This window comes from Drosophila kikkawai, chromosome 2R (assembly GCF_030179895.1).
Source record: "Drosophila kikkawai strain 14028-0561.14 chromosome 2R, DkikHiC1v2, whole genome shotgun sequence".
Lineage (NCBI taxonomy): Eukaryota > Metazoa > Arthropoda > Insecta > Diptera > Drosophilidae > Drosophila > Drosophila kikkawai.
The window spans coordinates 9,333,318-9,353,578 of NC_091729.1; the positions used below are offsets into that span (position 1 = coordinate 9,333,318).

The 20,261-nt window shown below is 45.8% G+C and overlaps 7 protein-coding genes across 9 annotated transcripts; 3 read left to right on the forward strand and 4 right to left on the reverse strand.

Moving 5' to 3' along the window:
* Positions 1 to 245: 245 nt before the first annotated feature.
* MFS3 (major facilitator superfamily transporter 3) lies at positions 246 to 4,727 on the forward strand. The gene is made up of 4 exons (XM_017166489.3): positions 246 to 477; positions 2,851 to 3,873; positions 3,935 to 4,221; positions 4,289 to 4,727. Exons 1-4 carry the CDS (start codon positions 438 to 440, stop codon positions 4,469 to 4,471), a joined length of 1,533 nt encoding a protein of 510 aa, XP_017021978.1. The 5' UTR covers positions 246 to 437; the 3' UTR covers positions 4,472 to 4,727.
* Positions 4,728 to 5,274: 547 nt separating this feature from the next.
* LOC108074412 (uncharacterized) lies at positions 5,275 to 7,062 on the reverse strand. The gene is made up of 4 exons (XM_017166440.3): positions 6,900 to 7,062; positions 5,870 to 5,958; positions 5,499 to 5,816; positions 5,275 to 5,437 (listed from the first exon to the last, which is right to left on the reverse strand). The coding sequence occupies exons 2-4, from the start codon at positions 5,942 to 5,944 to the stop codon at positions 5,276 to 5,278; spliced, it is 555 nt and encodes a 184-aa protein (XP_017021929.1). The 5' UTR covers positions 5,945 to 5,958; positions 6,900 to 7,062; the 3' UTR covers position 5,275.
* A 54-nt stretch (positions 7,063 to 7,116) lies between these two features.
* Positions 7,117 to 8,911, forward strand: l(2)10685 (5-methylcytosine rRNA methyltransferase l(2)10685). Its single transcript, XM_017166477.3, has one exon. The coding sequence runs from the start codon at positions 7,302 to 7,304 to the stop codon at positions 8,811 to 8,813; it is 1,512 nt and encodes a 503-aa protein (XP_017021966.1). The 5' UTR covers positions 7,117 to 7,301; the 3' UTR covers positions 8,814 to 8,911.
* Tfb4 (transcription factor B4) lies at positions 8,749 to 10,128 on the reverse strand. Its single transcript, XM_017166478.3, has 5 exons — positions 10,002 to 10,128; positions 9,762 to 9,942; positions 9,510 to 9,705; positions 9,027 to 9,445; positions 8,749 to 8,968 (listed from the first exon to the last, which is right to left on the reverse strand). The coding sequence occupies exons 1-5, from the start codon at positions 10,030 to 10,032 to the stop codon at positions 8,896 to 8,898; spliced, it is 900 nt and encodes a 299-aa protein (XP_017021967.1). The 5' UTR covers positions 10,033 to 10,128; the 3' UTR covers positions 8,749 to 8,895.
* Positions 10,129 to 10,296: 168 nt separating this feature from the next.
* Positions 10,297 to 11,974, reverse strand: Ccdc114 (Coiled-coil domain containing protein 114). The gene is made up of 5 exons (XM_017166439.2): positions 11,750 to 11,974; positions 11,394 to 11,689; positions 10,818 to 11,326; positions 10,583 to 10,757; positions 10,297 to 10,516 (listed from the first exon to the last, which is right to left on the reverse strand). The coding sequence occupies exons 1-5, from the start codon at positions 11,972 to 11,974 to the stop codon at positions 10,297 to 10,299; spliced, it is 1,425 nt and encodes a 474-aa protein (XP_017021928.1).
* A 351-nt stretch (positions 11,975 to 12,325) lies between these two features.
* Positions 12,326 to 13,043, forward strand: Vps29 (vacuolar protein sorting 29). The gene has a single exon (XM_017166456.3). The coding sequence runs from the start codon at positions 12,415 to 12,417 to the stop codon at positions 12,961 to 12,963; it is 549 nt and encodes a 182-aa protein (XP_017021945.1). The 5' UTR covers positions 12,326 to 12,414; the 3' UTR covers positions 12,964 to 13,043.
* A 269-nt stretch (positions 13,044 to 13,312) lies between these two features.
* Positions 13,313 to 20,061, reverse strand: capt (adenylyl cyclase-associated protein 1). 3 transcript variants are annotated; one of them, XM_017166453.3, is made up of 5 exons: positions 19,920 to 20,061; positions 15,076 to 15,445; positions 14,463 to 15,010; positions 13,874 to 14,397; positions 13,313 to 13,814 (listed from the first exon to the last, which is right to left on the reverse strand). In XM_017166453.3, the coding sequence occupies exons 2-5, from the start codon at positions 15,192 to 15,194 to the stop codon at positions 13,731 to 13,733; spliced, it is 1,275 nt and encodes a 424-aa protein (XP_017021942.1). In that variant the 5' UTR covers positions 15,195 to 15,445; positions 19,920 to 20,061; the 3' UTR covers positions 13,313 to 13,730. The 3 variants fall into 3 exon arrangements, with proteins under 3 accessions (XP_017021942.1, XP_070140921.1, XP_070140920.1); XM_070284820.1 differs by lacking the exon at positions 19,920 to 20,061 and adding an exon at positions 16,189 to 16,310; XM_070284819.1 differs by lacking the exon at positions 19,920 to 20,061 and adding an exon at positions 15,944 to 16,091.
* Positions 20,062 to 20,261: the final 200 nt, after the last annotated feature.

A 20,261-nucleotide genomic window follows, 5' to 3' on the forward strand; every position in this document is an offset into this window, starting at 1 on the left:
AAGCCATGCCTTGGTATCTAACTACGCGCCAAACGACAGGCATTCCAAATCCCGAGTCCATTCGGTCGGAGAACAGAACAAGATCCCAAAAAACGAGACCGAGACCCACCACCACCACAACCGAAACCAGACATACATAGATACTCACGCACACAGCCCGAAGTCGACCGGCGACACGGCCTGTTCTCCAAGCGATAGAAAATTTTTTGGGGACGACGCACAAAAAGCAAAGAGCATTCCAGCCAGCCGCTTCAGTTGGAGAGCAACCTTCAAAGGCAACGCACGTGTGCAAATCGGTTTCGGACTCGGTTTCGGTGTCGGTATCGTCGCTATCGCCGCGCTAAAGCCGCTAAAGATCTATTCCCATCTGTGCTTGCATAAATAATTCACGGTTTCCGGGTCGCCGGCTGCAGCTAGAGCACCAGAATCTCGGCAAGATGACGGACGAAGTGCCCGCCAAAGGCAGCATATTGGGCAGTAAGTTGGCCATCCGGGGAGGGTGAGTGGGTTGTTCGGGGGTTGACTCTTTCGTTGGCAGCGAAAGAGCTATTTCGAGACTGCATCCGTGGGATGCATCATACGCAGTGTGTGCAACAAGTGGGCGAGGCGGTGCCGAGTGACGAAAGTCCCTGGCAAACCGGCGAAATGCAAGGCCAAGATGAGGCTTTGACCTTAAAGCCACAGCCAAAGGTCGTTCGTGTGCGTGAGTCCCAGAATTCTGCTTCCGTGTCCTTGTATATGTGTGTGTGCGTACGGTACGCCGCCATATCCTTTAGGTTTAGGTTGCTGTGGCTTTTTTTAGATGCTCGCCCACGCCATTGCTGGCATATTTGATTTGTTTTTGGCGTTTTTATATAATATATATATGTATATATATCCCAGGGACCGGTGTCCGGGCAAGGTCAAATGGAAGTCAAAGATATAAACAATATTGGCAGTCATATGGCCACTTTGCTCGTGCGTCCCAAACAAACGCCCAAGACGAACCGGCGCGACATTCTTGGTAGCCTATCCCAACAAAAACTGCGAGAGTTTGCCAAGCGTTTCAATGGGTAAATAATAGTGTTTACTCTGATCAAACTATGCGAAAATATTATTATTGTGTTTACGTGTCGGCCTGTGAAATATTGAAAATCGCTTGCTGTCTCGATTGAGTTTAACAATAAACTAATTTAGAACACCCCTGAAGGTTTACAGCAAAAATGTTTAATCAATTTTGGCCATAAAAGTTCTTTCTTATCAAATGAGACCAATAAGGGAATTAAATTCCATATTTATTTTTAGTTCAATGATAGCAATTATATTGACTCAAGGAGTTGGAAACTGTTTACATATTAAGAAATTTGTACACGACTGATTTGCCATAAAAACTAATTTGCTAAAACCCCTTAACATAGGTCAATTAAACCTTTAAACAATCAGCAATAAGAACCTCCTAATAACAAATTGGATTAAAAGGTTCGATTAACCGAATCCTTTCTACTAATTGGTTCAATGAATTTAGAATACTTTTTTCCCCTTTGCGAAATTCTTAAGCAATTAGGAATATTAACTCGAACTCTCTACAAACACATGCCATCAAAGAGCTTGTTTAATTTAGAAATTATCCAGGATCAGTCGGTCTTATGGTAGCACTTGAAAGATTACCCTAAGCACTTGAGCTTTACCACTACCGAGTGGGCCCCACCTAATCAAACAAGCAAACAAGTCTAGCACCGCAAGAGGGGAATTTATGAATACTAACTGGCTCTGCGATGCAAGCTAATGGTAGTTTCCAGCATTTAGCCCAAAAGCAAATAAAGATTAAAGAAAGACCAAGAAATGCTCTATGAAAAAAAGTTACTCTGCGATTGAACTTGAGCAAGGAATCAGTCCTTAAGCTAACTATAGTAGCTCTCCAGTTCCTAGTCTTATTTCAAATATAACTACATGTTTTTTTCTATAAAAGTACTACAATTAAGTAATTTAAAAAAGTAAATGTTGTATTATATATTCCTCCCTGCTTGCCTGTTTTATCAATATTATTATTATGTTGCTACTTCTAAATATTGCCAAAGTACCCGCCCTGATGAAGAGTATGTCAAGACATTGACAAAATAGTACGCCCAGTATCGGTAGAACAATTAGCAAATATAAATAATCATGTTGCCAGCGCCAAAGGCCCACTTCTGACAGCCGTGAAAGTGAAATTGAAAATAAAGACAATAAATTTGTATCGCTGCGGGCGTTATCGCAACGTGCGCTCATAATTGCCAGACATCGGTGCGGATTACGAGTGGTCGGGAATCGGGAATTGGAATCGATGCGCGTGCGGTGGTCCCATCTACCTCACTGACCCTACCCAACTGTCCATAATCAGTCCTGCCTTTACGCAGAACTCGTGTCTGGGCACAATGAGACCTGAACTGGCCACTGGTCAGCAGGTGATTGAGTCCTAAAATACCGGAATGGTGTCATGTCTATATCCAGTTCCCACATTTTTGGTTTGGAATTGGAATGCTTGAAGTCGACGTTTGTGAAGCAAAAGAACTCATGCCTTAGTTGGCTTAAATGGTTTTATCATTCCCCCAATATCAATGCTAATTGAAACTCGTCGCACAACAATTGAATTGGCCAATCAATATCGCTGATATTAATCAATTTGTGTTGCTTCACACTATGGCAATATATAATATAAATTATTATGCAATATTCTAACGATATTTTTTAATAATTATTCTAAAGCCACGGAGTTTACTAACTTAAAAAAATGTAATGTAATTTTAAATATGAAGAGGAATGATTTAATTAATTTTAAGTTCATATTTAGTTGATCCTAATTAAAAAAAAAAACCCTTTTCTTCTTTGCAGAACTTGTGCCCGCCCGCTATGTCTTGGCCCTCCTGGGATCCATCGGCATGGCCATTGTCTACGGCCTGAAGGTAAATCTGAGCGTGGCCATGGTGGCCATGCTTAACCACACGGCCATAAAGGCTCACCACGAATCTGGACATGGCGGCTCCAGTGTGACGCTTTCGAACGCCAGCCAAGTTACGCTGGTCGAGGAGTGCCACCCGCCGGGCGGTGCCAGTAATGCAACTGGAAAGGGGGATGACGGACCCTTCGACTGGAGTGAACCCCTGCAGGGCACCCTGCTGAGCTGCTACTTCTGGGGCTATTTGGTTTCCCAGATTCCGCTGGCCCACGTGGCCGAGAACTTCTCCGCCAAGTGGGTGATGCTCTTCTCGGTTGCCATCAATGTGGTGTGCACCCTGCTGACTCCCGTGTTCACCAACTTGCACTTCGGTGGCCTGATCCTGATGCGAGTGCTTGAGGGCGTTGGTGGTGGAGCCTCCTTCCCGGCCATGCACGTGATGATCGCCTCCTGGGCCCCGCCCACAGAGCGGATGGTCATGTCCACCATCATTTATGTGGGCACATCGGCGGGCACGGCTCTTTCAATCCTTCTAGCCGGCGTCCTCTCCGCCCAGTGGGGCTGGGAGTCAGTATTCTACGTGATGGGTGGCCTCAGCTGCATCTGGATGTTGCTCTGGATCATCTTGGTGCAGGACAATCCCAACAAGCAGCGCTTTATCAGCGCCGAGGAACGCCACATGATCACCAGCTCGCTGGGCACGGAGTCCAAGGTGGAGCACCATCCGCCTGTGCCGTGGGCCAAGGTCTTCAAATCGATTCCCTTCTGGGCCATCCTGATCGCGCATACCTGCAGCAACTTCGGCTGGTACATGTTCCTCATCGAAATTCCGTTCTACATGAAGCAGGTGCTCAAGTTCAACGTGGCCAGCAATGCGGCTCTCAGTGCTCTCCCCTACTTCCCCATGATCATCTTCAGTATTGTGCTCGGCAAGGTCTTGGACACACTGCAGGCGAAGGGTAAGTCGGATTTTTTTCGGGAATCATTGAAAATATATATAATTTTATTTACAACAATCAGGAAAAATCAGCACCACCTTTGCCCGAAAGACTGCCACCTCGATCTGCACTTTGATCCCAGGAGTTTGTCTGCTGGTTCTCTGCTACATTGGCTGCCGTCACTATGAAGCTGTGACAGTTATGTCCGTCGGAATCGTGGCCATGGGCGCTATGTTCTCCGGTTTCCTGTCCAATCACATCGACATTGCCCCCAACTTTGCCGGCACTCTGGTGGCGCTGACCAACACAGCGGCTACTTTACCAGGAATTGTGGTGCCCCTCTTTGTGGGATTCGTTACCAAGGGAAACGTAAGTTGAGGGAAGCCTAAGAAATCCCAAATTAGTATTCTATGAGCGCATCTGGAATATCTTGCAGCAAAACATCGGAGCCTGGCGCATCATCTTCGGCGTTACCATTGTCCTCTTTGCACTGGAGTTCCTGGTCTTCGTCATCTTTGGATCTGGCAGTGAGCAGTCGTGGAACAAGTCGGGTTCCCCCAAGGACCCCGAGGCCAAGGATGAGAAGACACCACTGAAGGACATACCCGCCAAGCCCTAAGTCCACACAATCTCGCTTCGATTACTCTGTCCCAATTACTCGATGAACTGCAGCCTACTCAGATTGGACAAACTCTGGGCTTGCACCGATTGGAAAAGTCGACACTGGACTGTAAATACCAATTACAAATGATAGTTTTTAGTTTGCTGTAACCCTAAGTAACCGTATGCCTCTACGGATAATCACTTCAGCCCGCCTAATGTACTTAACACTCTTGATTTCAAAAGTTGTCTACAAATAAAGCGATGTCTTAGTGAAATAATTGCGCAATTTATGGAGAATGGGAATGGGTTTGATTTCAAGGGGTTGAGTTGGTTTGATTTTTCAAGTAAAAACCAATATGTATACATATATAAATATATATGATTTAAAATTTAAGAAATGCACATCTATATTTAAAAACAGATCTCGCGATTTGGGCCATTTTAGGCGTAGTTCATTACTGTTTAATAAATTTGAAAAAATATTAGAAAACACAAAAAAGATAAGCATATAACAATTTCAATTAGCGTATATGTCTTTTTGGTTGAGTAATTTGTAATTCGTAAAAATTGTTTTAAAATACCTCGAACTTATCATTGAAAAATACTCATATTAATCCTAAATACATATGTGTATTTAATAATTTCGTATGTTTTATTTCTAAAACCCGACTCGACTATTAAACTGAAGATTGTACGAACATTTATTTGTGAATAATATTTTGGCTAGATCTCTCGTAAGACAGCTTAAGGATCATTTTACCAATTTTAAAAACCAATCATTTTTGGTCAAGTTTGATCCTTAAAATTATGTTTAATAAATTTAAATTTTGCTTATATCCTCAACAAACACAAAACTGATATTGGTATCGAATTGTAGTTTGTGATCAAAGAACCATCTCAAGGACAACATATAGTCGCCAGTTGGAAATGGGAGAAGCAATAATTCTGGCTTGAGATAGAATCCCCTGAGGTACTGTGGGCCCTGAATGACAGAGTAATTTATAAGAATTTACATTTTTGTTTATAAAATACGATTAACTCACCACATAAGGACACGTATGGTTGATATTAGTAAACTCCTGGAAAAGGCTATAAATTATTTTAGCTGGCGGGTAGTAGGTCTTTCGCATAAAGCGACAGGAATCAACTTCGGCGTTAAGGAGCCAAGGCTTGTAGCCATTCGCCCTCTTGAACAACTTGCCCTGGGTTTGGGCGTTATAAACAGGATGGAGGATAGTTCCGTTCATATTCATAACGACTCTGTCGCGCGACACGGCCTTCAGGCGACACTCGTGGAATTGGAACCAGGATTTATTGTAGCTCTCGCACACAAGGTTGGTAAACTTGAAAACGACTGCTAACTGGAAAACAAGCAAAGTTATTCAATCCATATACAGGATGTTTAAATACTTACACTAGAGTGGTATAAAAGCACTCCGAGAAAAGCCAAATAAAATAAATTTAAGCGCATATTGTAAGCTCCAGACATTCAGCAGAAAAGCACTGAAATCGAAAACTCAAAAATTACACATATTTATATATTTATTCATACACTAATTATCTGCCTGATTAACTCTGGATTTAAATGCTCAATTGGATCCTCAAATTAAAATTAAATTGTTAAAAAAACAAGAAAGGAAGCTAACTTTGGCACGCCGAAGTTTGTATACCCTTGCAGATAATATTTCATTAAATTTTACCTATACTTATTGTTTAGAGTTTGACAGTTACAGTTTTACATTCCCAGTTTTACATTTTCTCTACATCTACCGATCGGTTTATATGGCAGCTATATTATATAGTTGTTCGATTTTCATAAAATTTATACCAAAACTTTGAACTAATAAAATAAGCTTATATCTCAGAGTAGATAAAAATAGGTTGAAAAACAACGAAGTTATAATGTTTTTTCTATTAATTTCCCGATCGTTCCTATGGCAGCTATATGATATAGTCGTCAGATTTTCATGAAATTTTTACAAAAATTCAGAAATAATATAAAATGACCATATCAAAAAAATTGTGCAAAAATGTTGATAAACAGCCAAGTTATAATTTTTTTTCTACAAATATATCGAACATTTGTATGGCAGCTATATGATATAGTCGTCCGATCCGGCCCGTTCCGACATATATAGCAGTGAGAGTATATAGAAGACTATATGCAAAGTTTCATTCAGATAGCTTTAAAACTGAGAGACTAGTTTGCGTAGAAACGGACAGACGGACGGACAGACGGACAGACGGACGGACAGACGGACAGACGGACAGACGGACAGACGGACATGGCTAGATCGACTCGGCTGTTGATGCTGATCAAGAATATATATACTTTATAGGGTCGGAAACGTCTCCTTCACTGCGTTGCAAACTTCTGACTAAAATTATAATACCCTGCAAGGGTATAAAAACTAATATAAAACAATTCTTTGTTGCAAATGTACTCTTTTTTAGTAATTTTTAAATTTAGTAATTTTTTAGGCAGCGCTTCAGCTGTATGTTTTTGATAAGCATCTCCAGACAAGCCGATTTAGCCATTATTTATTTATTGTAAATGGTTCCGATATTTTGAAAAGAAAATTCAAATTTCTGCCAGGGTAATTACTTTTATTATTATTGAAACTCCTGTCACATAATTATTAAAAATGTATAATTTAGAAAAATTAAAAAGAAAACGTATCCAACGATAGAGTTGCCCAGATTGGTAACAAAAGAAAATTGACAACTCTAGCGATAAATTATTGCGGAACAGCTGGAAAACAGCTGATTAAAATTCAGCCGTATGAGGGAAAGAGGGAATACCCCTCATGTTATCAGTTGCCGGTGTTTAGTTCTGATTGTGTAAAATGCTGAAAATACGCAGCATTTGCCTGCTGCAAAGGAGGTGGAAGAGCGGGGCCAAGAAACGATGGAATGTCCTGCAAAACAAGAAGAACAACTGCGACCGGGCGCTGGAGAACTTCGACGACTTCTATGGTAGCGTCTACGGCAGCCGGTGGAAGAACATGCGGGCGGCCCTGCTCACGCGCCACAAGTACATTGCCATGGTGAACAACTTCGGGGACACGGAGCAGACCTGCAGCATGCTAGAAATGGATGGAGCGATCAACATGAAGTCCCTGATCAATCTGGCCCTGGGTCGCCAGCAGGAGACCACTGACACTATGCCGGAGCAGGGAAAGTCTCGCCACGAAATTGAAAGCAAGCTGGATTCTCTGCTGCGTAAGCAGCAGGAACGCGAGGTGGCCCACATTTACCCGAGTTCAGCAGAGGATGGCTCAGCCACGACGCTACCACAGCAGCTGAAGTACGACAATAGCCAAGAAACGCAGACGGAGGACGTCAACCAGCCCATCGAGCAGAGCTTGACCAGAGCTCTCGAGGAAGACTACAGGCTCGACGAGCATCGCTTGGTGGACCCCCAGTTTGGCACCGGTGGCTTGTATGAGTACATGCCCGCTCACAGCATCAAGGGCATGGAGGATTGGGTGGCCGAGTCGGAGCACTACAAATATTACAAAACCAACGCCGATTTCCCACTCACCATTGAACCAGAGGCATCGTTTTACTTTCCCGAGCACCTTTCTCTGTACACATACGAGATGGGCAACTGCTCGGACTTCAAGGGACCCAAAAAGTGCCTCACCGGAGTCCTCTCCCACTATTTGATGGACGGCGCCTCCACCTTGCCGCCTCTTTTCCTGCAGGTGAAACCCGGAGAGCGGGTCCTAGACGCCTGTGCCTCCCCCGGGGGCAAATCACTGCTCATGCTACAGACGCTGCACCTGGACCAGTTGGTGTGCAATGACGTCCAAGAGTCACGAATAAACAAGCTGCGCAAGGTGTTGCAGGAGTATCTGTTCGATTACAAGGACCGGTGGGCTTGTAAGAGGCTGATCTTCAGCCAGAGCGATGCTCGCAACCTCGACCAGTACGAGCAGTTCGATAAGATCCTGGTGGATGTGCCCTGCACCACCGATCGCCACGTGCTCAATGCCCAGGATAACAACATCTTCAAGCCGACGCGCATCAAGGAGAGACTACGCATTCCCGAACTTCAGGCGGGCATTCTGGCCAACTGCCTGCGTCTGCTGCGTCCGGGTGGCAGCTTGGTCTACTCCACCTGCTCGCTGTCGCCCATTCAGAACGACGGAGTGGTGCACATGGCCCTGCAGAAGGTCTTCACAGAGTACGGCATTACGGCCACCATTAAGGATTTAAGCCAGCAAACATCGCTTTTTAGTGACATCTTCAAATTTGACCACCCAAAGGGACTCAAGTATGGACAGATGGTGGTACCGTTTCTGCCGGCCAACTTCGGGCCAATGTACTTTAGTAAGATAACCAGAAATATGTGAACTAATAGCTTGTACAATAAAAACTTGAGTTAAGTTGTTCTAATTTAATAAACTGTTCACTTCGGGCGACATTCTGTCCGAATTACATTTGCTTGTCAGTCTTCTTTTTCTTCTTACCCTTTACGGGCAAAGGACCAGGACTCTTGAAGATTGTACTGAAATGAAACAAAGCCCGTAAGTGTAAGAAGAATTAAGTAAACAAGTTCTACTTACTGGCAGGTGGTGCAAATCGGACTGTATTTGCAGAACACAGACAGGCAAACGGAGCAGACATAGCCAATGTCGATGAGTTCGCGATGGCAGAAGCAGGAGGCGCGGTAGTCAACCTTCGGCGGAGGCGGCAAGACCAGCTTGTTCCGCATCTGGGGGGCCGGCAGGAAGACCCACAGAAGGTACTGCAGCAGGCCGTCCAACTGAGTGACCTTGAGGAACTGTCCGGAGGTAATATCACAGCCCTGCTGGAGCAAGCTGAGTGTCTTGTCCAAGGCGCAGGTATCGATCACAATGTCTAGCTTCTGGGCGGTGAAGAAGACATTCATGTAGGTCATGTACTGGGACGCACACTCGTTGCTGCCGGTCAAAACCAGGATGCGGGAGTGCATCTTGACGCCAGGTGGCACATTGCGTTGCAGCTGCAGGGCGGAAAATTGGAATACATCAATTTATAGCATTTAAGTTTGACTGGCATTTACTTACTCTGGAAATGTAGCAGAGCGCCATGGACATGCTCCCGGCGAGGAGGCTCTCGCAGGGGGAACTCAGACGTGGGGCATTCATCAGGATGCTGCCCAGCTGCTGCTTCACCGTCTTTTCCACCAGACTGAAGGCCTCATATTGGCCATCGACCTGGCGCAATTCCACTGGACGCCTCGGTTGGGGGTATAGGAAGTTACTGCCATGGAATACGCAGGTCAATATGAGCCAACGCACCTTGGGGACTCTACTCACGTGGCATGGTGGGAGCAGGATAACACAGCCAGCTTGTTCTGGGCTTTTTGCATGAGGTGCGCATTCCCAAAGGCAATCACCGCCTCCAAGATCTGAGTGAGGTTCTGTGGGTTCTGGCGAACGATGTGCTGCGACGGATTCGTGTCCAACACTATTACCAGGAGGTCTATGCTCGCCTCGGCTATGAAAACAGTCCATAATCACTTGGCTGCCACCATTTATTGGCTTCAAAATACGCACCTTCTTTGCTCGTTGTCTGATCCGCGTCCATTTTCACCGGCTTATTGTTATCGATAGAGATGTGCAACTTTCGATGTTTTAGTAGGGTGTGCCGATAGTACTACGACTTTGTTTCGACAAGATGGAGGGAAATTTAAAATATTATAACATTTCTTGTTTTGAGCGCTTATAAGGAAAATGTGCATTTATTATTTATATTTCTTCTTCCTAATATAATTCGGTATTAAATTAAGTATTGATTACGTAGATATTTGATAAATTATTTTATTTTCAGCATGTTTGTCCGTCCGAATCCTTAACCTTTTGTTTTGGCAGACTCCCGTATATTGAACTTGGGAACCCGATCTTTCCTGGCCAGTATCTTATTGGAATTGTCCTCTATATTGATGGCACTAATGATCAGATTGACCCGACGCTCGATAACGCCAATGAAAAGCTTCACATTGTGGACCGTCAAGAAGGTCTTGGTGCTCAGGACATTTAGAATGGGACATGTTTCGTCACAAGCCAGTTGTCTGTAAGGGAAGAGAGAACTCACTAGTTATCTTCGATATTTGTGGAAGTTCCTTTCGGGGTGGCACCTAAAAATATCCTCAATGCCCTTGAGCAGCTGCTCCAGGCGAATGCTCAGGGTGCGCTTCCTCTCTCTAGTCTCCTCGGCCAGTTGCTCGATCCGCTCCCGTTCGGCATTCAGATAATCCAAGGCCTCGGTCTTCAGCTTCAACTCCTTTTCGGTCTGCTCTGATTTCTGCCGCTCTGTGGGTAATATGATTATATACGCATGTTTATTTATAAGAGAGCGTCAGTTTAACCCACCTATTTCATCCGTCAATTCCTGCGTGGAGTCATTCAACACCTCCACCTCGTGGCTCAGCTCGTTGACATAGTTGAAGAGGGCAAAGTTCTCATCCTCCTGCCGCTTGAACTGGGCCACCAGCCGTTCGGCATCCTCCTCGCCGTACAGCAACTTGATCTTCTCGATGATATCCTTGTACTCCAGGAGCTGTCGCTCGTAGTTCTCCTTTTGGTTTTGCTTCTTGTCCAGCTCGCGCTGCTCCAGCTCTGGATTCAGGCGCTTTTGTCCCTTGATATCAAAGAACTTTTGCAGTTTGGCGTCGTGTTCCAGACGTCGCTGCATCTCGCGCATCTCCTGGATGTGCATCACCTTGTCGTTCTCGTTGCGGTCTTTTAGCACGGACAACTTGTTGCACAGCTCCTCACGCTGATCGAAAGCCAAGGTGGACTGATCGATCAGGTCCATGATGAATTTCTTACCCTCGTTAAACTGAGTAACCATCGACTGCCACATATCGTTGAAGTTCGCCCTGGAATTGCGGCGATGGTTAAAGAGAGAAACAAATTCCACATTCGATTTCTATGGGACTTTCTCACCGATCCTGCAGCATGTGGTTGATGGCGTCCCTCATCTTGCTGTTTTCCGTGAGCACATCGCTGCACTTCTTGTTCACCACATCCAGGCGGTTCTCCAGCTTGACGACACTCTTCTGGACCTTGCAGATCGTGTCTTTGTAACAGTTGTCGGGCACCTCGTTTCGCCGCAGGGCGTCGATCTCCTTCTCCATTTTCCGAATGTGACCCTCCAGCTCCCACAGGTTTGTCCGTTCGTTTTGGAGTACTCTTTGGAGGTCAGCCTGCTGGCCCTGCAGGTTACCGAGGTGTCTCTCCTTCTGCAAGAGTGGAAATCTCTGAATTTTAAATAGTTCATTTGAGAAACTCATAGAACTCACATTAGTGTTCTTGCGGGCGTGAGTGCCACCCTCCAGAGTCTTGATCTCCTCTTTCAGCTTCTGGTGCTCCACCTGCAGGACGTTGATCATGTGGTTCTGCTTCTTGAGCCGCTTGGCCTTTTCTTCGAGCAGTCCGCGCAGATCCAGCTGGAGTCCCCGATGCTGACGCTGAAGCCTCAGCAGTTCGGCGGTAGCTAGTTGGTCCAGCTCGTTTTGGTCGGCCATGTCCTTCGGTGAGTTAACTAAATGCTTTTGTCTGAAAAGGACTATGATTTTCTTTTTATTGATTTCGAAAGTAAACAGCGTTGCTGAAGGATGGTTGCTTGGTAACGAAAATATTGTAGTTAATGCATGCTTATTTATCCTCTGCAACATACTACCTCATTTTATTCTTTACATCATAAATATATAAATATTTAAATATATAAATTAATAAAAATAAATATTTTAAAATTTAAAATGGGCAAGTGGCAGTAAAAAAAGGTTTAAAAACCGAGAGTGCAATAGGTTAAAAATTTGAAAAGCCCGCCGCGCTTCGAGTTCCCTTCGATTCAAGAAAGTGCCACCTCTATCGATAGACTCTCTGCACCTATCGGCTGATTGCTGGGCGTTTCACAATTTTTTTATTTTGGCAAACAAAACAAACGGCAACAAAGGACACCATCATGCTAGTTCTGGTACTCGGCGACCTGCACATCCCGCACCGCTGCAGCAGCCTACCGGCCAAGTTCAAGAAGCTGCTGGTGCCGGGCCGTATCCACCACATCCTGGCCACCGGCAACATCTGCACCAAGGAGTCCTACGATTACCTCAAATCGCTGGCCAATGACGTGCACATTGTGCGCGGCGACTTTGACGAGAATTTGAGCTACCCGGAACAGAAGGTGGTCACCGTGGGCCAATTCCGCATCGGCCTGTGCCATGGCCACCAGGTGGTGCCGCGAGGCGACCCAGAGGCACTGGCCCTCATCCAGAGGCAACTGGACGTTGACATCCTAATCACGGGGCACACGTACAAGTTCGAGGCGTACGAGCATGGCAACAAGTTCTACATCAACCCGGGCTCGGCAACCGGAGCCTTCAATCCGCTGGATAGCAATGTGGTGCCCTCTTTCGTCCTAATGGACATCCAGAGCACCACTGTGGTCACGTACGTGTACCAGCTGATCGGCGACGAGGTGAAGGTGGAGCGGATCGAGTACAAGAAGATCTAGGGTGCCCAGTATTAGCCACCAGCCATTCCTAACCCCGACACTCTCATTCTGAGCCTGGCTTTATTAAAGAAATTGTAAATGTACGTAGCAATAAATCGAGTTCTCATGTTTTTTATCTGATAAAAAGTGCGCTGACCTATTATTTTGAATAGAAAATACAAAAGTTATCGAATGTACTTTACTGTTTTGGGAATCCCGAATCTCGTACGTGGAAATAAGGGTCTCCGGTGGCGAATGTAAAACTTGGCGCCCGTCAACAACGATGAATTCAAGGTAATAAAGCAGAGCTAGAATACCCAGTCAGGCGCTGTCCCCACAAATGTTTAATTATTTGTATTTTGCCATCCAATTATCTGATAAAAAATGTTTAAATTTTATTTAAATAGAATATAAAAAGAGAGTTACTTTTGATGATCGAGTGCAGTCTGCTTAAAAGATCGAATTCCACGCTCTGTTCTCATTAAACACACTCTCGATATATATAAATACATTGGGTTCCTTTTTTTTTTGTGGGCGTTGATTTTCCATAGAAATAAATTATTTAAATACTCTTCCCACTTAGCCAGAATAGCAAAAGTTTTGGCAACACGTCATTAATACAATCGGGGTTTGGTACGAAAAGTTTGATCAGAATCTCGGAAGTAAGAAAAGTTTGCGCTTAAGATTAAATACAATTATGATTGCTGCTGACTGGCTAATGCTGTTGTTGTTGCTGGTGATGGTTGGAGGAGAAGCAACGGATTGGAGCCCTGGCATGGGCAATAACATTAGCCGAGGCTGTCTACGCACACAGTCTTTAGGGTCTTGCCGACAATGGTGGTCTTATACTGCTCCGGTAAAGCCAACTCGGTCTGTAAAAAAATAAAAGCATTCATAATGGGAAGACAATATAAACGTAGGCAAGACTCACATAGTCGCCGCTGGAGTCGGGCAAAAGGATGTTCATCTCGGAAGACTTGGAGTTGACTATCTCCACGCCCAGCGAGTCCTTGGACAGATACATCTGGCAGCCGTCGCTCTTGTCGATCGAAACCGTTGGCACCGACCCGAGCACCTGCATCTGAACGCTCTGGCAGTTGACGAATTCCACAGAGGCCACCACGGAGTCGAACAGCAGCGAGCACTTCTTGCACGAGTCAAGCACGATGTTGTTCACCTTGCCCTTAACGGTCAGCGTGGATCCCTCGCAGCGGAACATGTACACAACGTTGTTCATCTCGGCGTTCTCCACCAACAGTCCGGTGTTGTTCTTCTGGTACTCGATGATCCACTTCTTGCCATCACGCTCGAACACAGGAGGCTTGGCAGGAGCCGGGCCCGAGGGAGCGCTGCCAGAACTTCCGCCGTATTGGGCAGGCGACTTAAAGGGAGCCGGTCCGGTACGCAGGGAGGGATTCTTGTGGGTCTGCATATCCCCCGTGACCTTCTTCAAGTCTGGGAAGGGAATAAAGGATTAATTAGCCACGTTGTTTCATTAATTAACTGTAAAGAAGGCGTACTCTTGGTGATGTCGGCGCCTTGATTGATTTGAGCGAACAGGGCGCTGCGGTCATCTCCAGCGCTGTCCAGTTTCAGGGCGTTCAGATCCAATGGCGGCGGCGGTGGGGGCATGCCTCCGGGTGGCGGCGGTGGTGGGGCACCTCCAGCGGGGGCAGCTCCCTTGCCGGACCACACCAGACCAGTGGTGTGGTACTGGCGAATATAGGCCTGCAATTCGGTTAGCGTCTGCACCCAGGAGCGAGCCCACTCCACGTGCTTAACGTCCTTCTCCTTCCACTCCTTCAGCACGCGGTTCGTGTAGAACTGCCCGGCGTCGTTCATCTCCTTCACATACGGACCCGGGGTCTTCTCAACGCACACCCAGCCAAGGGCGGGGATGCTCTCGCTGATGGCCGAAAGGTGGTTGAAGAAGGGGGAGGAGCGGTGCTTCTCGCGGAAGTCCTGGATGGCGCTAATCTGCGTCGAAGTCGGCTTCAGCAACTCCGCCTGCTTGGGCTGCGCCGGCTGGGCAATCTGGGTGGCCAGCGTCACATACTGCAGCTGAAAGCTGTTCAACAGTAATCACAAAATTAGTCAGTTATTTGGTAATCTTTGAAAGAAAACAAAGCTCACCCAAAGGCGCTCTTCACGAGCTCAGCGTGCTGGGCGACGTCGCCGCCAATCTTGGCGGAGAGGGACAGATATTGGCTCAGCGGTCCCGCCACAATATCCTCGAATCCTGCTACACTCATATTGTTGCTGCTGCTAAGCGGCGGCGGCGAAGGTGGTGGTGGTGTTTCTACCTCTGGTGATGCTACTGGGAGAGCTTCCTCTACTTCTTCTTCGGTTGGCGGGGGCGGGAGAATGGGCGTGGGTAGTTCAAGCGGCTGAGGCTGCGGCGCCGTAAGAGTCCGTTCCAATCGGTCAACGAGGGTCTCCAAACGTTCGCAAATGCTTTCCAAGTGCTCGACAGAAGCCGCGGGCTTGGCTTCCGGCTCGTTATCTGCACCAGAATATGCACAAAGGAGAGAGAAATAATTATTTTAAGCGTGTTTAACAAGTTTCTTCTTATTTATAAACATTTAGAGAAATGTAAATTGAACTTTAGGAAAAAAAATTATCTAGGTAAAGAGGTGAATTTGTCAGCGTGATAATCCCCAAAATAGCGTGCACCCCTCTCACTGAACACATAAATATTTCCAAATTAAAATTTCACGTCTGGGGGTATCCCCATCACAAGAGTGGTGATGATGATTGGTGACGGAATGAGAAAAGGAAATGCAAAGCTAAGCCCCACAAGTCGATAAAAGAAACGGAAAACCACATGCAAATATGACACAAGAAAATAACGAAAAGGCAAGACAGAGAAGATGATCCATTAAACAAAGTCACTGGCTCAAAGATGAGCGCGTTGCTTCATTTGGCAAAGAAATCAAAAACAGTCCAAGTATCGAACAACTATGCAACTGAGATCCAAGAAAACAATCCGAGTTTGTCATACCCCGCACGGCCACGCTGTGCTCCACAGCCGCATGAGCGGCTCGAAGGAGCTCCGTGTAGAGGCGCTGGCGCTTCAACTCCAGCTCGTCGCGTCCCACCGGCGTGACCGGTGGCTCGATGCAGCCGCTGGACATGGAACGAGGTCAGAGGAGAGGATATACTAATCGTGGCGCGAGACGCGATGAATCAACTGACAGGCCTGCTCTGGTTTTGCATTCAAAGTATCGCTTTATAGTTTAAACTTACTTGGATTTTCTCAATTTTAAAACAACGACCATTGCTTATAACTTAAAATTTTGAATCTGAGTAAACCCATTCTGCAGAATGCTTTTTCCCTGACTACCTTGATTCCCGTTTAGAGATCCCTATTCAACGAAAACTGCTCGGACTTGGCACTAATAAATAAATAAATCAGAAGATAGCTGATGATTGAGTCGCGAAACCAGAACCGGCCATACAAAAACGCTTTAGTAAGCAGCATACATCTCGTTAAGTCGCTCGTCGTTAAACCAGGAGGGCAGTCCGTGGGCAAAGGCCAGTGTCTCCGACACGAGATCCCCCTCGATATACGGCGCACACATGCTCTCCCGCTTCGGTGGAGGCAGCGAGTCGGAGAACACCTCGTCATCGTCCAGAAGCGAGCCCTGATTTTGGCTAGCAATCACGAGCAAAGGCAGCGGTTCGGGCTCAATGATCTCCGCCCGGTTGCTGATGTTCACCTTCTTTTTGATTGACTGATGTGTGGAGTTGTGCCTGGAAAGGCAGCTCTTCGTAGGCGGCGGTTGGGGTGGCGGTGTGGTAGCCGTAACTGCCGACACCACTACATCATCCTCCTCATCCGCCCCGGCGCTGGTCATTGAAGCAGGTGGTGCCGTGGATGTAGAGGAGTGCGTGGAGCGAGCTAATGTTTCTGTCTCTACAGTTGGTTCAGGTGCTGGCTCTGGTGCCGGTGCTGGTGTTGGCGCTGGAGTTGGTGATTTATTAGCAGCTTCAGTCGGAGTAGGATTGACTGTGGAAGTGTTGCTTAAGATTACTTTACATGATGGCTTTAATGGCACAAACGATTATTAAGGAAAGCGCCGATACTTGAGTTGATTACTTCACTTTAAGCTAGCTATCTTGGCCTTCTTTGCTTCCTGGTTCGCTCAAGGCGTTAACTTATGTAATTTATTGCATTTAAAAACCATTTTCAATTACAACTATCCATTATTAGTTTAAATGATAAATGCACTGATTATAGTGAATAAATCTTTGTAATACAATATCCTACTGCCATTATGCAAATCAAGAATGTCTATTGATATTTCAAATTGATAACATTCATTATTAAACAACGCACAATTGTGGTCAACAAATATTTGAAATTGGGTTATTTTTGATCGTTTTGTTTTTCTTATAGCATATGCTACATATATATCTTTAAATATTCATACTACTTATTCTTAGAGCAAACACTTTGTAAGCCCAAAAAACGAAAACCATAACCTTGTTTCATATTTTTATATGTGTGACCTTCCTTGTACAATCACTTTGAGCGATGTGCACGATTAAACAGTTTTATAAAAATAAAATTATACTCATGTAGTATGAGTAATGTCATTAGCTATTCTCATTAATCAACTCGGAATCGGCACTATTCCTTGGTATATTCCACATTTACGTAAATAAAATGTACAAAAAGTGCTGTGGAAACCAACGAAAAAGTGAACCTAAGCAGCCACCAAGAGCCACTTGAAGTACATAAGTTCAAAATGAAAAGACAGGAAGTAGAATAAAGCTCCTGGTCAGAGCTGCAGTAAATGTGCAGTGATCCGGGGCTCGTTCCGGAGAGGGCACCCAAGCCGAGTGCTCTCTGCCCAGCTGTTGAGCTGCCGGATAGGTGGAGAGAGGAGTGTGTATATACTTAGGGATGTGTCAATACCAGTAGTGTCGGTCTTTGGCTGGGCCTCTTCCTCCTTTGTCGGATTATCCGCTTCAGTTGGTTTTTCTGCCTTAACGCAAGGCTCTTGCAGCGGCGACTCCTTTTGTGACTCTTTAAGCGGCTCCTTCTCCGGTTTACCATTTAGCTGCGGTTCTCCCTGCTGCGGCTCAGCGCCCTCTTCAGTGTCCTTGCTGGTTTTATCCTTTTTGCCTGCCTTGGCATTAGCTCGACAGCATGAGAACATAGTGCAGGCTCTTTTCTTGGGACTTACTACGGGACTCTCAGGCTCTAAATACGAAGCAAGCACATTATGTAATTGACTTTCCTTGGCGGATTCGTTCGTTTCCCCTGCTTTGCTCAAGCGGCAGCGGTCACAACACTGGCAGCCATACAAAGGGCTTGGATTCGGTTAGCGGGCACTGGCAGAAGCCGCAAAGGTGGAGCCCGAGTGGCGACCACTCCTTGCTCATTTAGCTGTGTGTGTATCACTGCGGATGCGACGGCGGCAGCGGCGACACATTAAAGGCGAAATGGAAACAAGTTGGTCCACGAAACAGACGAATCGCTCCGGACTTCCAACTGGGTCAACAGGACTGAGGAACACAATTACGACTGGCACACACACTATTGAAGAACACACCCTAAACAAAGCGCACGCCCACGGTTCGGATTCAGAGTACGCATTCGGAGTTCCGACAGGAGTCCCGCTGCTAACCCGCTGTTAGCAGTTCTGTTAACTCTGTTAGACTTCAAACTTAAATTTCGTGGCCTTTTTTGGGGAAAAGCGCCGCTTGACCATTTGGGGCCAGCTATCGGAGTGGCAATGAAAATGGATTTCGCATTTGGAGCCGGCAGGATTTTGTGCAAGCTTCAAATCTTGCACAATTGGCAGCGATGGAGAAAGCTTCGACTTTGAGTTGGCGGAAAATGGGGGAAACTCTCTGAGAGAGTGTATGCGCAGATGCTTTTTTCTGCCTTACTACTGCCAATGCCAATGAGTTTATTGCACCGGCGGCACACACAAGTTGTTTTTGTCTTTAAGTAGCTTAAAACAAATGGCTGGCAATTAAGAGTGGGAAATGCAGCCGGAAAAGGAGAGGAGGGGATGGCCACTAAGCTGAGATTCAACTTTCGCCCGGCTCTAATACTAGTTCTTGTTTTTGTTTTTTCTGTTGCGGCAGATGCGTTTGTTGCGTGCAAAAAGGAGGAAAAACGAGAATGCAAGGCAGAGATTAAATGTCTGCAGCTGAGTTACCGTTATCTTCTGCGTGTGTGAGTGGGCTCGAGTTACTGCGCTAATGGAAAACTGAAGCCAGCCGCCTTTTAAGGCCATGTATTTTTTCCACATAACTAGTAATCTCTCTCTGTACTCTTTCCGCGGCACTCCACAAATTTATTATTAACTCTGATAGCGCGCATTTTGGCCATTTTTTGAGTCATCAGCGGCACAAACACAAACAACTGGGTTTGGTCTTGCGTAAACTATTGTGCGCCGGTGTGCGAATGGGCGTGTTTGTGTGCGTGTGAGTCAGCAAACAAAAACAAAAGATGGCCACAACAGCTGAGTAGTTATAATGTCGTGGTATCGGAGGGTTAACAACCACGACGCCTGGAAGATTCGCTGGGCAGCCAAGGGTTAATTTGCATACACTTGCTGGCAATTAATTGTGGCATGGAATCGGATATGAAATCATCGTCAGAAATACCCTCAATATACAGGGGACCTTGCGTGTATTGGTGTGCGGTGTGAATTTAATTTTACAAACAAAATGAATCACACAAAAATAGCCATCACATCCAAATCCAAAAGCACAGCTGTCTCTCGTCTTTTATCTCTCTTCCACCACAAGTACGACACCCACAGCATGCACACACATACACGCAGGCACTAGGACACCGACATCTCCACCTGCCCCCGCCCAAAAGCTATTCAGCAGACAGCCTGGGCCTGGCCGGCGAATTGCAGTAAATTATATTTGCAAACAAAACTACAACAAAAGCCCCGCTTAAAACAACTAAGGCGAGACAGAGACAGCGGCTAACGAGTATTACTCACCTTATTTGTTGCTTGAATTGGCAAAGAACTGCAATTTTCACTTCACGAACAGAGGCGAACCGGCAAAGGCGAAAACAATAGCGAATAATCTGCGAATATGGTGCTGGCAAAGCATCGGAGCGCTATCGATACACCGATGATTGAACATATCGGAAAAATATCGCTATGGTTATGGCCGTATGACACGGAATGCAGTTTTCATGATCCGACAAAACAATAAACAATAAAAAGGCCGCAAAACTAAATTTCCAGAATGAGAGTAACAGAATTTTGCTCGTGAATTTTCCAGAATAACAGAAAAACCAGCGAATGCAAATGCTTTCGATACGGGTCAGCTTTGTT